The sequence below is a fragment of the Poromitra crassiceps genome, assembly GCF_964638095.1.
Source record: "Poromitra crassiceps genome assembly, chromosome: 4".
Classification (NCBI taxonomy): domain Eukaryota; kingdom Metazoa; phylum Chordata; class Actinopteri; order Beryciformes; family Melamphaidae; genus Poromitra; species Poromitra crassiceps.
This window is the reverse complement of record NC_139626.1, coordinates 49,897,201-49,912,097: the sequence shown is the minus strand read 5'-3', so window position 1 is coordinate 49,912,097 and position 14,897 is coordinate 49,897,201. Positions and strand designations below refer to the sequence as shown.

At 42.7% G+C, this 14,897-nt stretch overlaps 2 protein-coding genes across 2 annotated transcripts in view; one reads left to right on the top strand and one right to left on the bottom strand.

Annotated features, from left to right (window-relative positions):
• LOC310775048 (GTP-binding protein 1-like) overlaps positions 1-5,538 on the bottom strand; it is a 40,326-nt gene extending 34,788 nt beyond the window's left edge. The window contains exons 1-3 of the mRNA XM_083635139.1: positions 5,513-5,538; positions 5,014-5,215; positions 4,288-4,399 (exon numbers count right to left, since the gene is read on the bottom strand). Of these exons, the coding sequence (XP_083491265.1) occupies positions 4,288-4,399; positions 5,014-5,205 (304 nt within the window). The 5' untranslated portion in view covers positions 5,206-5,215; positions 5,513-5,538. The remainder of the gene's footprint in view (positions 1-4,287; positions 4,400-5,013; positions 5,216-5,512) is intronic.
• Positions 5,539-7,475: 1,937 nt separating this feature from the next.
• LOC310775170 (beta-galactoside-binding lectin-like) lies at positions 7,476-14,383 on the top strand. Its single transcript, XM_083635269.1, has 4 exons — positions 7,476-7,503; positions 9,603-9,676; positions 10,973-11,144; positions 13,859-14,383. The coding sequence occupies exons 1-4, from the start codon at positions 7,501-7,503 to the stop codon at positions 14,003-14,005; spliced, it is 396 nt and encodes a 131-aa protein (XP_083491395.1). The 5' UTR covers positions 7,476-7,500; the 3' UTR covers positions 14,006-14,383.
• Positions 14,384-14,897: the final 514 nt, after the last annotated feature.

Here is a 14,897-nt window from a genome sequence, read left to right as displayed (position 1 = left end):
GATTCCCTCCTGGGACGCTGTTGGCACCACATGCCTTTGGTGCCTGGTGCCCAGGTGGGCGATCTCGTCGAAAGAGCCTTTCTGTGTGGAGTTTGCATGTTCTCCCCGTGCTCCCCTGGGGTTTCCTCCATATAACATCAATATAACCCCCCCACTAAAAACATGCAGAAGAAGATGGTCATCCGACCAGCAGCAGTTGGAAGAAGTTGGTCCCCGGGAGTTTCACTGCACCTGCCCACCGCTCCTGGCCTGAACCATGGAGGACGAGCCAGGATGGGTCAAACGTGAAGGACACATGTCACAGCACTTCCAATTGCATGTGTGGTGTGGTGTGGTGTGTGTGTGTGTGTGTGTGTGTGTGTGTGTGTGTGTGTGTGTGTACTGGCTGCTGTGCACATGTGTGCATGTGCGGTGTGCCATCTGTGACGAAATAAAGACAAAGGTTTGTCTGTCCGGTTTCTTCTTCTGGTTATACAATAGTTTTGTCTATTATGTCATAACTCCATCACTGAATGACTGAAAATATATCTGAAAATCGCTGGCCAGGGATTAGGTTAGGCAAGAGTGGGGAAAACATTAAGGCTGAGGTAGATGGACGAGTTTAATTCCAATATGAGATATCTCTGTTTTTGTTTTGTTTTTTAAGTTAAAACTACTCTATTCAACTATGCTATTAGTGTTCTTCTCAGATTATGGGCAGGACATTTATGTATGAGAGATCTGTATGTGGTCTTGTGCTAAATCCAACTTTTCTCAGTTAAGTAAGTAAGTAACTAAAGCTTTATTTATATAGCAGCCTTCTCAGCATGGATGCAGAGTGATTAGCAGTGGTTTAAAAGCAAATAAAAAACACACAACATAGGACATAAAAACACAACAAGCAAAACAAAAAAGTTATGAGATCAAAAATCAACAGTTCAATTGACAAAAGTCCAAACGCCTGTCTGATTGCTGGCTCACTGCCAGTAATCTCTGACCATTCAAACAGCACAGTGTTCTTTAGCTAATATCTGATCATTCAAACAGCACAGTGATCTTTAGCTAATCTCTGGCCATTCAAACAGCACAGTGATCTTTAGCTAATCTCTGACCATTCAAACAGCACAGTGATCTGTAGCTAATCTCTGGCCATTCAAACAGCACAGTGATCTGTAGCTAATCTCTAATCATTCCAACAGCACAGTGATATTTAGCTAATCTCTGGCCATTCAAACAGCACAGTGATCTGTAGCTAATTTCTGATCATTCAAACAGCACAGTGATCTGTAGCTAATCTCTGATCATTCAAACAGCACAGTGATCTGTAGCTAATCTCTGAGCATTCAAACAGCACAGTGATCTGTAGCTAATCTCTGACCATTCAAACAGCACAGTGATCTGTAGCTAATCTCTGATCATTCAAACAGCAGAGTGATCTTTAGCTAATCTCTGACCATTCAAACAGCACAGTGATCTGTAGCTAATCTCTGACCATTCAAACAGCACAGTGATCTGTAGCTAATCTCTAACCATTCAAACAGCACAGTGATCTGTAGCTAATCTCTGACCATTCAAACAGCACAGTGATCTGTAGCTAATCTCTGACCATTCAAACAGCACAGTAATCTTCAGCTAATTGTTGAGTAGGATGGTTATGTGGTGCTTGGTAACTTGAAATCCAAGGCCAGTTGATTAGACAATTACCAATTACAAATTTTGAACAGCACAATAGACACGTTTCTCCATCGACTCAAGAAACAGGCCTCTCTAGCAAACCATTAAAAAAGCACAGCTTGGGTTGCTTGCATGTATCCTTTGCCTTACAGTAGAAGGTGACTACATTCGCAAAGGAAAATTCGGCTTATAGTCACTACCTATTTATTTCTTGTCACTGGATTAGCCTACTGCTGCTTATCTCAACTCAGTAAATGTAAACGCAACACCGCGCGCTAACGTACAGTGGCCATATCATGTGAAACAGCCAGCCAGCCAGCCAGCCAGCCAGCCAGCCAGCCAGGGCTACTGACAGGGCCCAGTGGGCCAGTGCGAGTCCCAGTGCAGAGCGACGTAACATGACACTCTTTCTCACACATGCCCTTTGACCCAAACAAGCCACATGGGTCAGACATGTTGCTGTGGTGGGCAGAAAACAGCGCTGGTTGCCAACAAAGGCCCTCGTGTGTGTGTGTGTGTGTGTGTGTGTGTGCGCTGTGTGTGTGTGTGTGTGTGTGTGTGTGTGTGTGTGTGTGACGTGCTGTGTGTGTGTGTGTGTGTGTGTGTTCGGGGGGTTGGGCCGTTGAGGGCAGGTGTGGGCAGAGGGCTTCAGAATGAAAGCTGAACAGCATACAAATGGGGGTAAGCTGCCAGTGAGGACACTGCGGGCCAGAGCTGACAGAAGTGATGACTCTCACTCACTACGCACTGGTGGAAATTAAATTCCATGACTTTTGAACCCCTAAAACAGTAGTAATGACATTTTCCATATACCATGTATGCCAGTATTTGTCAATTTACATGGGTCACATATTCTATTGGCTAGCTGCAACTAGAGTGGGAAATCAAACACCGGCCTCCTCATGCTGGTACATTTTGGTTTTTAGTAGGGATGCACGATATATCGGCAATCATATCGGTATCGGCAGATGTTAGTCATTTTTTAACATATTGGTATCGGTCCGATGTTGCAATGTTAATATCGGTTATCGGTATCAGCCACAATTTTTAAATTGAGAGGAAACATTGCGGTAAATCTATCATTTCTGGGCTTTTCCAAATGTTTTGGAAATAAAGAACTGCATAACTGTTTCAAATGCACAGTGTTTACATGTGTTTTTCAGTATGTAGCAAATTTTATTGTCACAGAAATGTGTTTTCATACAGATCATATCGACATCGGTAAATATCGGTTATCGGTCATAACAGCAATGTTAATATCGGTTATCGGTATCTGCCAAAATTTTCACATCGGTTCATCCCTAGTTTTTAGCTGCCAAGTCTACTCAACCAGCCACTGTGGCAGGTAAATGCCAATCATTTGGCTGTTCTCATCTATTAAAAAAAGAAGTGAATTGATGGAAATCATTCATCTTTGCCAGAATAAAGAAAAATTAATTTGTTGGCCAGGCTGAAACTGGACGCAGCGGCATGTTTAGGTGATGAAGTTACTGACTGCTGTCCCCACAGTGTTACTAGCTCTGACCCCAACGTGACGCTCAACAGCTTCACGTGAAATTGAATAAATGAGGTCCAACACAAACATTTTTCAACTGGTTCTATCACTTCCAGGTGGCACAAAAAAAAACAATACTGTGTTATGTCAAGCGCCCGGCATGGTTATGCGCAGCCACGACTTGGACCCTTGCCCGCAGACGAGCGGCGACAGCGAGACTGTGCATACTCGAACGTACCACGTCCAAAACGTTATCTTGTCGTTTACCAAGGACTTGCAAGCATGTCGGTGGGGGAACATTTTATTGTCAACATTTTATTATTAGCCTGCAGAAGGCTTTGCTAGATGAGGGACAAGCACTGTTAAATGAGGAAATGGCATTTCCTCATCCCTCACAACAATGAGTTGACGCCGCGGAGTCACATTTTCGAGGAGCTGCACGCCCCCTACGCCGAGCTGCGCCGGTAGGACGCCCAGCTGCGGCGACCCCCTCGGCGCAGTCAGCGCCGTCGATTTCGCTCGAGCATAATTTGCGCTTCAGAGTGAAGGCCTGATTATTACTGAGAGCATTTACAGAAAGAGATGATTTAAATTTAAATTGACTGCTGAGTCTTTTAGCGCCTAACACAAAGATCTGTGATTGGATAACCCCAATGACAAACCTACTCTCAACCCATTTAATCTAAGCGACACTTATTGACATGCGACAAATTATGCGTCAAATTGAGTCAAAACTACTAGTGTTGAGTGTGTTACTGAACGCACTGAAATAAAAAAGTATTCTTATTGTGTCACTGAACACATGCCGTATGGATGTTATTGCACAGCCCATTGCACGCTGCCTACAGGCAATGAATGGGAAGCATGGAATGACGGATCTGATGGATACATAAAGGATGTATCCATCCACCCATGTATCTGATGGATAAATAAAGGCAAAAAAAACAAACATGTAGTTGTCACTCTCGTTCTCTCCGTTTATGGAAGAACACATCACGTGATGTGTTCTTCCATAAACTGCATGCAGAAATTTGTCAGTTTAACATTTTAGCATGTAGTATAACGATGGATCGTTCTCCCTCACACACAGGCAAAACGTTGATATAGATCAGATCGACGTGGACAGCTTGTTCTCTCACCTGATCCCACTCCAACCACATAAATGGTCTCCCCGCAGCCTTCGTCCATCCGCTCCCTCAGATGCCGTAGTAACGAATCGTACTGTTCCCCCGTTGGGCTGACCAGAATCAGCTGAAAAGAGGGAGACGAGGCAAGAGACACACAAGAGAGACTTGTTAAAGTGGACACAACCCTGTCTTTATGTGTCACAATGCACCAATGCAATGCACATACACAGTATACACATTATATATACACACACACACACACGCGCGCGCACACACACACACACGCACACACACACACACACACACACACACGCACACAAGCTAAGAGGCGCTGTGAAATGTGTCCTGTGAGTTGCAGTCTTCAGCCAGAACTTTAACAAGTGTTCAGGAAGCAAATGTTTACATTGTAAGACTAGTCTCTGCAAGTCATAGAAGGTTTTACCTCATCAGGTCAACCAGCTCAAGGCAACTACGTTTACACACAATTTGTCAGCAAACCTCGCATGTGGATGTACAGTGTATATAGCGGAGTGTGCATAGCCAGCTGGATGCAGTTACGTAAACATACGTGTCACTTTTTTCCACATGTTGCACAGTCACCAAAAAATGCATCGCGTGCAGTGTATGCACCAAATTGAAATGTTTCTTTCCCCCCCTGCATGAGTTTGGTGTATCAGTTACTTCAACACAGATGATTGAATTAAACCGCACTAGACGCAGTTAACACTCTGGGCCCACCTTGTTGCTGAAGTCTAAATGATCCGCGGACTCGCCGTTTGTACCCTCGCCGTCCTCAAAGCCCCCTTCGTCGGATGGATCGTCCCCGCATCCCCGGTCCGGTGCAAACATGCAAGCGGGTACTAGTATAGCCTCGGCTGGCGGTAATGCACCCGGGCATAATCCTGGTTCTGTCGCCGTTAACGACGCCATTTCCCCGGACCTTGAGAGAAAGAAGCCATGCAAATGCAACAACGTAAATAAACAAACTAGCTAACCACTTAGCATTAGCAAAGACAGTACTAGGTTTAGCTACGTTATCAGTACGTTAGAGCTAGCCAGCTAGCTAAAGAGAATTAAACAGCGAACTTGCTGTATGTGTCTTAAAGTGGGCTAAAGTATCTATGTAACCTAGTTATAACTATAACAACGTGCCAATTACATGTAATCGCGTATTGGCATTTGAACTTTTAATGAAGCCCGATTTGTTAATTAAATCCTGTATGAAGTGTTGGCATACCAGAAGTAGCTGACAAGCTAACTTGGCTGTAGGAGATTTGTGTGCGTTGAATGTATGGCACGCCCATCCAAACATACCGACACGGGATTGGCTACAGGACTAAAGAAACGCCCACCACGCTGAAGTACGGCGTATACCCGCCCCCCGCATGCACATACGCGCGCGCACACACACACACACACACACACGCACGCACGCACACACACACACACACACACACACACACACACACACACACACACACACACACACACACACACACGCACACACACACACACACGCACACACACACACACACACGCACACTGTACTCCCATAATGCATTGCATCATAACGTGACGATAAATAAGAGTACATTTTTCCATATTGCACATTTACTAACACAAAGTATTCTTACATGACTGCACATGGCTAAACACAACGAGTTTTATGTGGTGTTTGTTGTTATTAGTCAGTTTTGCAGTAAATCAACACCAGCAGTTAGATGCGTGTCGCCGCCAACCTGGTCGATCTGTTGTTAGACGGTTGTCAGTACACTCTTGTTTCTCTTCAGATCGTATAAATCTTTCGCCTTTTACTAAAGATTTCCGTGGAGAGGAACATTATGAGTTTCAACTAATTTTTTGATGCCCTGCTTAACTGCGGGGCTTCCAGTGTGTAAAAAGAAAAAAACATTATGGTCATAGATTTTAAGTTTAGTTACGATCCTAACTGAACTTAATTTTGAGATTTCTCGTTCAGTGAGTCCAAGGGTATAATAGCTGGTGTCTTCCTAGCCTTGTACCAAGACGCTGATTACATTACACTGCATTATGTAATGCAGTGTAATGTAATCAGCGTCTTGGTACAAGGCTAGTGTCTTCCCACACTTCTACTTCCTTGGTGCCTTAAAATGAACCTGGTAAACCAGCCGAAATGGTGATTTGATTAAATATAGTTAGGTCATAAATAAACTGAGTGAATTTATACAATAATCTTCACATGACATGCTGATAAGTGTTTACAAGTTGAATGAGGGTATATAGAATTTTGGCCATGTCAGAGCCAAATAAATTGGTGAAATAGAGATTCCTTTGTCCTGAAGATAATGTGGGTGCTACCTTGTGCCTTTGATACTTTATGCTTGAAATGTCGAGGTATAGAATGTCTGCTTCACCTTATTGGATGTCCACAAGCATGGCTTTTTTTTTTTTTTATCAGAAACTGATTGGTTTGATTAAATACTGTACACACATACTAGTCTCCATCCGGAGAAGAAAGACTTAGTTTCTGGAGAATTTAAATTAAATGCAATGCATTCATATAACTTTCGGATTCAGATCTCCTTATCATAAGGTCATAAGGTCTTGGTCCCTGTTTTATGTTGAACTTCAGTCATTTTATGACTATTTGTAAAGTATTTAGGAACAAAAAGCTTTAAAGACATCCCTTCTCATGAGAAAATAAATTGACTGCATTGCCAATGCTAGGTGATTTAAGTTGTAATTAGATTTTTTTATGTTGTATTTATTTTATTTATTTTTATCCTTTTTATGTTGGAAATTATTGTTTTTGTCTGTCTGTATGTATCTCCCTGTATTGTTTTGTATTGTATTGTCCTGTATGTAACGAATGTTAATAAAGTTATAAAAAAAAACTAAATGCAATGCATGCTGGGAAGTCTGCCAGTAATTTAACAGTGTTTCTTAATAAGTTATGGTCAGTGAAATTATTTAGTGAATGCTTTACACAGTGTTCTTTTAGGTCACAAGGAGTGAACTGATCATGAAGCTAATATCTGGCACTTATAATTGCACATTTGTATTAATGCAACATAATAATACAAGGCAGAACAGTGGCTAAGGCTACACATGATCCTGATTGGTTGTGGCTTTTACAGGCCCTTCCTTATTGGTTGCTTCTGGCTCCGACCAGCCTGATATAAACTGCTCACCTGGCCGCAGAGCTTCTTCCGTCACTGAAGGCTCAACCCACTGAAGACAGCCAACATGGTGAGTGGTTTACGCTTCATTCACAGCAGCAGCACTCTTCTCTGTTCCCCATGATGCCCATCTTCTCCTGCTCGTCTTACGGGTCTTACACCTTTGTGTAAGAGTGTGTGCTGTAGTGTGTGCTGGAGTGCTGGAGTGTGTGCTGTTCTGTAATAACAGTGGTGATGCACAGCAGTTTGCTGGTAGGAAGTGGTCATGTTTCCACAACATTCCTCTAACTAAAGTATTAGCTCTGTTGTGGCATTACACCAAGCTAAAAAAAGGAGGCTAAATTTGCTGTACATTGTGTTTACACTCATACTGTATGTTATGATGTTCACCAGCGCATTTAATTTACACACCTGTATTGACGCTCTCATTGGTTGAATTATCTTCAAACTAATTCAAACTGATTTCAGATCTACAGGTTAGATATTAACAGTGAGGTGGATGTGTCACATGTTTCACAATTCTCTCTCCATAAATGTTTATAGAGTGATTAAAACTTACCACATTTTGTGTTGAAGACATACATTCAAATCCATCGAGACACCATCTGCCTCCGTTACATCCATTAAATGTCCACATCGCTGAATGCTCAGCCGTGATGATAAAATGTTCTTCCTCCTCAGATTGTATTTCTTTACTGAGCTCTGTATCGTCCATCATCATTCTAGGGACATGGGAATAATCAATGCATCCTCTCTTTGCACCGTTTCCTCTCTTTGCAATCGGTTATTTGTAATTAGGCTGATTTAAGCTTATATTCTACTGACACACCTATGGATAAGAGCGTCATAAACTGCCTCAAACACGCATGGGAATGTTAAGTATGATATGATGAAGGTAGTCTAAAACCAAAACTCAGCAATAAATCTTAAAATCTTTCTGATCTAATGCCAGGAAGTCTTCTCATCTCCGTGGATTGAAACATCTCTAAACATCTAAATGAATGCAGCATTATGATCCTGTGTGGTCAATGATAAACCAGGATTGATCTGAGATAGACGACAGGACGTGGCTTCACACAGACCATACTATAATGCAGGTGCCAGGTGCAGCCGGGGGTGTCTGTGGGTGTGGTGGTGCAGGGTAGGGTCCAGGATGTCCAAGTCTTCTGCTACCTTCTATCAGGTGACGTCAGAGGCATTGATAGGGAGGACAATAGGCGGAGTGGACTTTATCGTTTTTATTGATTGGGTGAACAGGGTCAGTGATGTCATTTGAGGGGAATTCCACGAATGCTGGGATGATCCATTCTGGAGTCCTAACTTTTGAAATCCATCATAGGTGGCTTGTTCATTTTTTTTCTTTAGTTCTTATATTGGCATACAGATATTATGCACACACAGATACCGAAAACACACAGACCTACACACGCACGCGCACACACACACACAGGCAGAAGGCCCCTGAGCTCTGCGTGGGCGTCTCTTTATGGTTTTACTGTCTCCGTATGACGACCACACGTCAACGGTCACACGGTGCTCCTTCCTGTTTCAGGACTTTTACAGCCTCAGGTGACCGCTCCACCCAGGTTGATCATCAACATGTTAAGAGATAAGCTGCCCTGATCACGGCCTCTCGTTCACCACAGAGTTCCACTCGACACATAATCATTTCAGCTCTTTCAGTTCTTCACACCACATCCCACAGCTTCTTCTCACGTGGAAATGAACGATTAATGAAATATCCACAACATTTGATTTTGACATTGATGCCTACTGCAAATATACAAACACTCCCCGCAGTGTTTTTCAGCTTCCTCGTCAACATGCTTGACCGTCATGTGTCTTATCCGTAAGAATAGCAGAACATCTCAGGTTTGGCCTTGCAAATCTCCCTATCTAAATGGAAATCAAAATCTTTATATCTATCCAAAGGGAAAGCAGAATGCCTGGCCCATTGGACTCGCATCTCTCACCTGCTCCAAACTTTATTAGTGATGCAATTCCAAACGAGTTTCACAAAATGTGAAACCTAATGTCGTTTCCTCATTCCGATCCTTTGCATTCTGTGTGAACTGAAGTCAGTATTGTCACCTTTCATTCAATTGAAAAGTTGTTTGGTTGATATTTGTCTCCATCCTTCCATCCATTAATATCCATTTCCATTGACAGAAAGTCAAGAACATGACCTTCAAGGAGGGGCAGGAGTTTAAGATCCGCGTCAAACCCAAGGACGACTGCGAGAGGTAAGTCCTCTTCATGAGCCTGCTCTGTTCAGCCTTTCAATGGAGTGGGCTCTGATGTGGTTCATCTGTAGGTCAGGAACACTATGGTCCGACCTCAAACCAAGTGCTTGGTTTGAGATATGCATCTCTTCATAGTATTCCCATGATATCACATGCATTTCCTACCAATATGGTGCTTTACAATTACACAATTACTTACACACAGCTCGTTAGCTGTTTTTGTAATTTGATTGTAATCACCTGTTAATTGATTACAATCACCTGTTTTCTTTTTTATATATATATAATATTTATTTTTGAGCAGGGAGCATTACCGTTACAATATATTAAAAAGTAAATGTATTATTATTATTTTTTTTTACATTGAAACATCCCAACCAGCACATCTACCCCCACTCGCCTCCCCACTACCCAGTCCCATTCCCAACAGAATACAAATACATAAAATAAAATACATCAGCAATAACAAAAAAGAAATAAGAGCAAAGGAAAAGGGGGAAATATATATATATATATATACATACATACACACACATATATATATATATATATATATATATATATATATATATATATACATACACATACATACACATATCGTGGTAGGAGGTAGTATAGCAGTGAAAACTGCTGTTTTCACTACAATCACCTGTTTTTGTCTCACCAAGATGGCCGTATGACGATCTAAAAGAATGCTATGAATACCGAAATGGGATTTCTCTTTCACTCGCCAAATACCAGGTTACCACGCACGTCACTTCAACTCTGAATATTGATCTGCTTTAAAACTGACAAATACCTCGACGAGCTTGTTGTGAGAATACACCTTTGACAAGGATGTTGCTACCTGAGTTGCCATGTGGCTGCAAGTGGTTCTTGGTTGCATGAAAGTTTATTCCTATTACTTGCATAATATGTTTATTGGAAAACATTGAATTCACTCTTCGTCTCTGACGAGGTAGTTTGGGTGACAGGATTAGGTTAGGATGTTTAGGTGCATTTACACCTGGATTTGCTGGATCTAAATACAATCTGATCACCCAGGATATTAACACCTGGAATAGAGATAGGCTTCGAGTTCCACTTTGCAAAAACAGGTATGAAATTGTTTAGTGGAAATGTTTGGTTTGAGATCGGGCCGTTGTTCCTCTCGAATCCTCTGTTCTCACATTTTTAGACGACCTGTTTTTAACCTGGGAGAAGCTGTAGCATGCTGTGAGATAAGATAATTCATCCATTCTCTTCCTCTTTCCTCACGACCTCCCTCCGACCTTTGCTTGCCTGCTTCCGCTGCAGTTTTGCCATCAACATCGGTCATGATTCTGACAACATCGCGCTGCACTTCAACCCCCGTTTCGACAGCGGCGGCGACACCAACACCATCGTCTGCAACTCCTTGTGCGGGGGGGGCTGGGGGGACGAGCACCGCGAGGGAAACTTCCCCTTCCAGCGTGGGGAGGAATGCAAGGTGCGTGTGTACTGTGTGTGTACTGTGTGTGTGTGTGTTAATTATTTGCAATCTCTTATGCTCTTTCTGTTTGATAATTAGTCACTAAGCTACATTTAGGTATACAGATATATAATCTAGTGAAGCCGCTTGTTTGCCAAGGAGGTGAGTTACATTATCGATTAAATTGAGCCCAGCGAGCACGGACGGACCCGGACGAATCGAGAGAGCCCAACAGGGGGCAGCTCAAGTCATATCATGACGAGTTAGATCTGGCGCAAAGTATCACTGTATCACTGTATCACTATCCAACTAATTTCCCTCACCACTGAAATATCCATGAGGATAACTAAATGGTGGCAATCAATGTCAAATAAATCACGTATTCTACAGTCTGGTCTACTCTTATCCTAAATCTGATCTGATCAGCACTTGCGGAAACAATCTGCGCTGATGAACAAGCTGTTTGGTTTTGTGGAGGTGGGACTACGAGGAGATCAATTGAGTTGGAAGTTGGAATGTAGCGTTTTGGGCGAGGTTAATGCTGATCGTTTCGGGCTTCTGCAGCTGCTTACACAAATTGTTATAGACGGTCACACTGTGATGTCCGATCCACAAAGACTTGGCACCCACTTTTTAAATAAAAAACACGTTTATGCCATAATAATGTTACATCTTACGGTATAGGCTATATTCGTGTGTCGTCTAGCCTGTGGTGTGCAGGAGTGCTGGATAAACAATGTTAATAGGCTGGACACACGACTTGTAAGATTTGAGGGAACCCTCAATGATTCTTCGAGATTAAGGTTTGAATGAAATCACGTTTCGCTTTTTAAACTGTCCCGACTCCACGCGCACTGTTGAAAGAACAAGTGAAAAGGGATCCATGTTTTGAAATGGTATATAAATGAGTTCCACGTGCCACTGATTATCTCGGTAAACAGATAGTTTAGTGCTAGAATAGTGCGCTGCCACCCTGGAGACCGAGGGTTCAAATCCCGGTTGGGGTACTATTTTATTTTTCTGATCGCAAAGTCGTTACTGATTGGGGAGGACTGAATCCACCACTGGCCAATCACTGGCCAAGTGAACGGTTCCCTCCCATAACCAGCCGGCTAAGGGGAAGTGTCCCAGACCCAGAGAGAGATCTGCAGCATGCAGTAACGTAGTGTATCAGCGTAAGAACTCTGGTGGCTCTGGCGTTGAGACTAGCCACAAACCAATACGAGGTCATTGGGGTCACCCTCCTTTCTGTGCAAGCTGACTGAGGCTCGCTGAAATGTCCTCCACAGTGCACACAAAGTACATTCCACTGAGCCTCAATAAGCCTGCACAGACAGGAGCGTGACCCCATGGACCTTGTATTGGTTTGTGGCTAACTATCTGGAGCTAGTATGAGGAACAGCATGGCTTTTGCTGAGAAAGGAATCTACCAATCAACACCATCATCATTGGTAAGTAGCAAATAGGGCTAGGCTTCCAAAAATCGGCACTATCTAGCTGTAACGACATGACGTAAACACAAACAGTCTTTAAAACGCATAGGCACGGCTTCCCAAAACAATATCGCTCACTTGTCTCGCTCTGATAGTGGTTTGACTTTGCGGGCATCTAGGGCTGAACATCGCATTTAGCCCCTTTAAGACATGGCTGATACATTAAATACTGTGTTCACAATGTGTTTTCACATTCGGCGACATTGAAAATGGCGGCCTACCACTTCGGAATTAGTCATATCTTTTAGACAATCGAGTTCTGTTCTCATGGTTTTATCTTTCTTTAGACAACAGTGGCCGAAGGCTGCTCTCACTTTTGTGTGCGGAGATTATAGCCCAACTGGGGTCACGCTGTTACTTGAGGGCATTATTTTTGCACTTTTGTAACCTTCATTTCTCCAGACATATTATTTTCTGACTGAGCGTATCATTTCTCTTAACACATATCAGTTGCTCACATTCCCACCTGGACGCTGCTCAGTACAACCACCATCAGCAGAAGCATCTGTGATGTGTGCTCTCTCCTTAGTTTCCTAATATGAAAGATTTAGCTCAAGATCAAACTTTCTCATCTCCGTGGCGGTGAGGAGGATATTCCTGGGCTCACTGTCGGCGCTGCTACACCGTCAAGTCAACAGCCGCTGAACTACGAAGGGGGCGACAAACAGCTTTTATAGGCTCCTAAAATATAATAGCAGTTCAGGGAGAGAGGTAAACTCTCCTCGATGTCCCTCTGCTGCAGTTCTGCACCGTGTCAAAGTCAACGTGCTGCTGCTCACTTTATACAGATCCTTTCCAAAAAATTTGAATATCATGGAAAAGTTTGTTTTTTTCCATAATTCCTTTCAAAAAGTGAAACTTTCATAGATTATAGATTCATCACACACAAAGTGAAATATTTCTAGCCTTTATTTGTTTCATTTTTCATAATTTTGGCCTACAGCTCCAGAAAACCCCCCAAAACAGTATTTCAAGAAATTAGAATAGCGTGGTGAAAATCAGCAGTTACTTCTCAGATATGACTGACTCCAGCCTCAGTCCACTCCCTCTGAATCTCGGGCAAATTTTTGAATCGTCTTTGCTTGACAGTCCGCACGGTCATCCATGGTATTTCCGTGATATTCAAATTTTTTGGAAAGGATCTGTATGTACTATATGCCTTTTTTGAAAGTTGTGTGCATAATGTTGGATGTTTACTTGAGACTTTAAACTACGCCTCTCTCTCTTCCCTCCCACCAGTTCCACATCAACTTCAACAATGAGCAGTTCTACATCAAACTACCTGACGGCTGCATGATGAACTTCCCCAACCGGCTGGGAGACGTGAAGTACAAGCACTTTGAGGTCACCGGCGACGCAAGGATCATCGGCATCAAGATCAAGTAGACGTCTTGTCTCCTGTGTGTGCCTGTCCACCCTTTTTGTTTTTGTGTGTGAAATATAGTTTGTCTTTTACATTACTGTGAGTCCAGACCCGATCAGTCATCTTTTATCTGCCAAAGCTTGTGGAAAAAAAACACCACCACCAGGGGCCACTCTTCAGTCCGACTATTACCTATGTGGGGTTTTTATAAATATGACGAAAATACTGTGTATCCATGTTTCCTGTTTTGGGTATACGCAGATTTCTACACCTAAATATACACAGTCTTATACATCTGGCCCCAGGGCTGATTTCTATCAAATAATACAGTAGAGCTTTTCTTCTGTAATGAGAGCAAAGGGCCTCAAGAGGGCGCCACAGTAAATCTCACCTCATTGTACTTGCCTGACATCTGATCTACCAGTATGGAGGTCACTGGGCTTGTTAATAAAACGCTGTGAAATAAGAGTGTTGTGTATTGTGTGCCCTTCTTTTTTTATTGTGATGCAATGGATTTAGTTGCACCTTTCTCTCTGGCATTTTTTTCTATCTCACACACAGACACTCGAGCGTGCGCGTGACGTGTGCGCACACACACACACACACACACACACACACACACACACACACACACAGGTCAAGACCATTTCATGCTTCATTCCTTTAGTTCAAACTGTAAACTGCCAATCACTGTTGAACCGTGTTGGGGGCAGTGTTGGGATACTAGTTACTAAGTAACTAGTTACTGTAACTTAACTACCTTTTTCAGTATCTAGTAATCTAACTAATTACTTTTTCAAATTCAGTAACTCAGTTACAGTTACTAAAATAGTAACTGGGCTAGTTACTAGTTACTTTAGGACATGAAAATAACGGACAACTTCAGAGAATTACCCAGTTTCTGATCCTCAGACC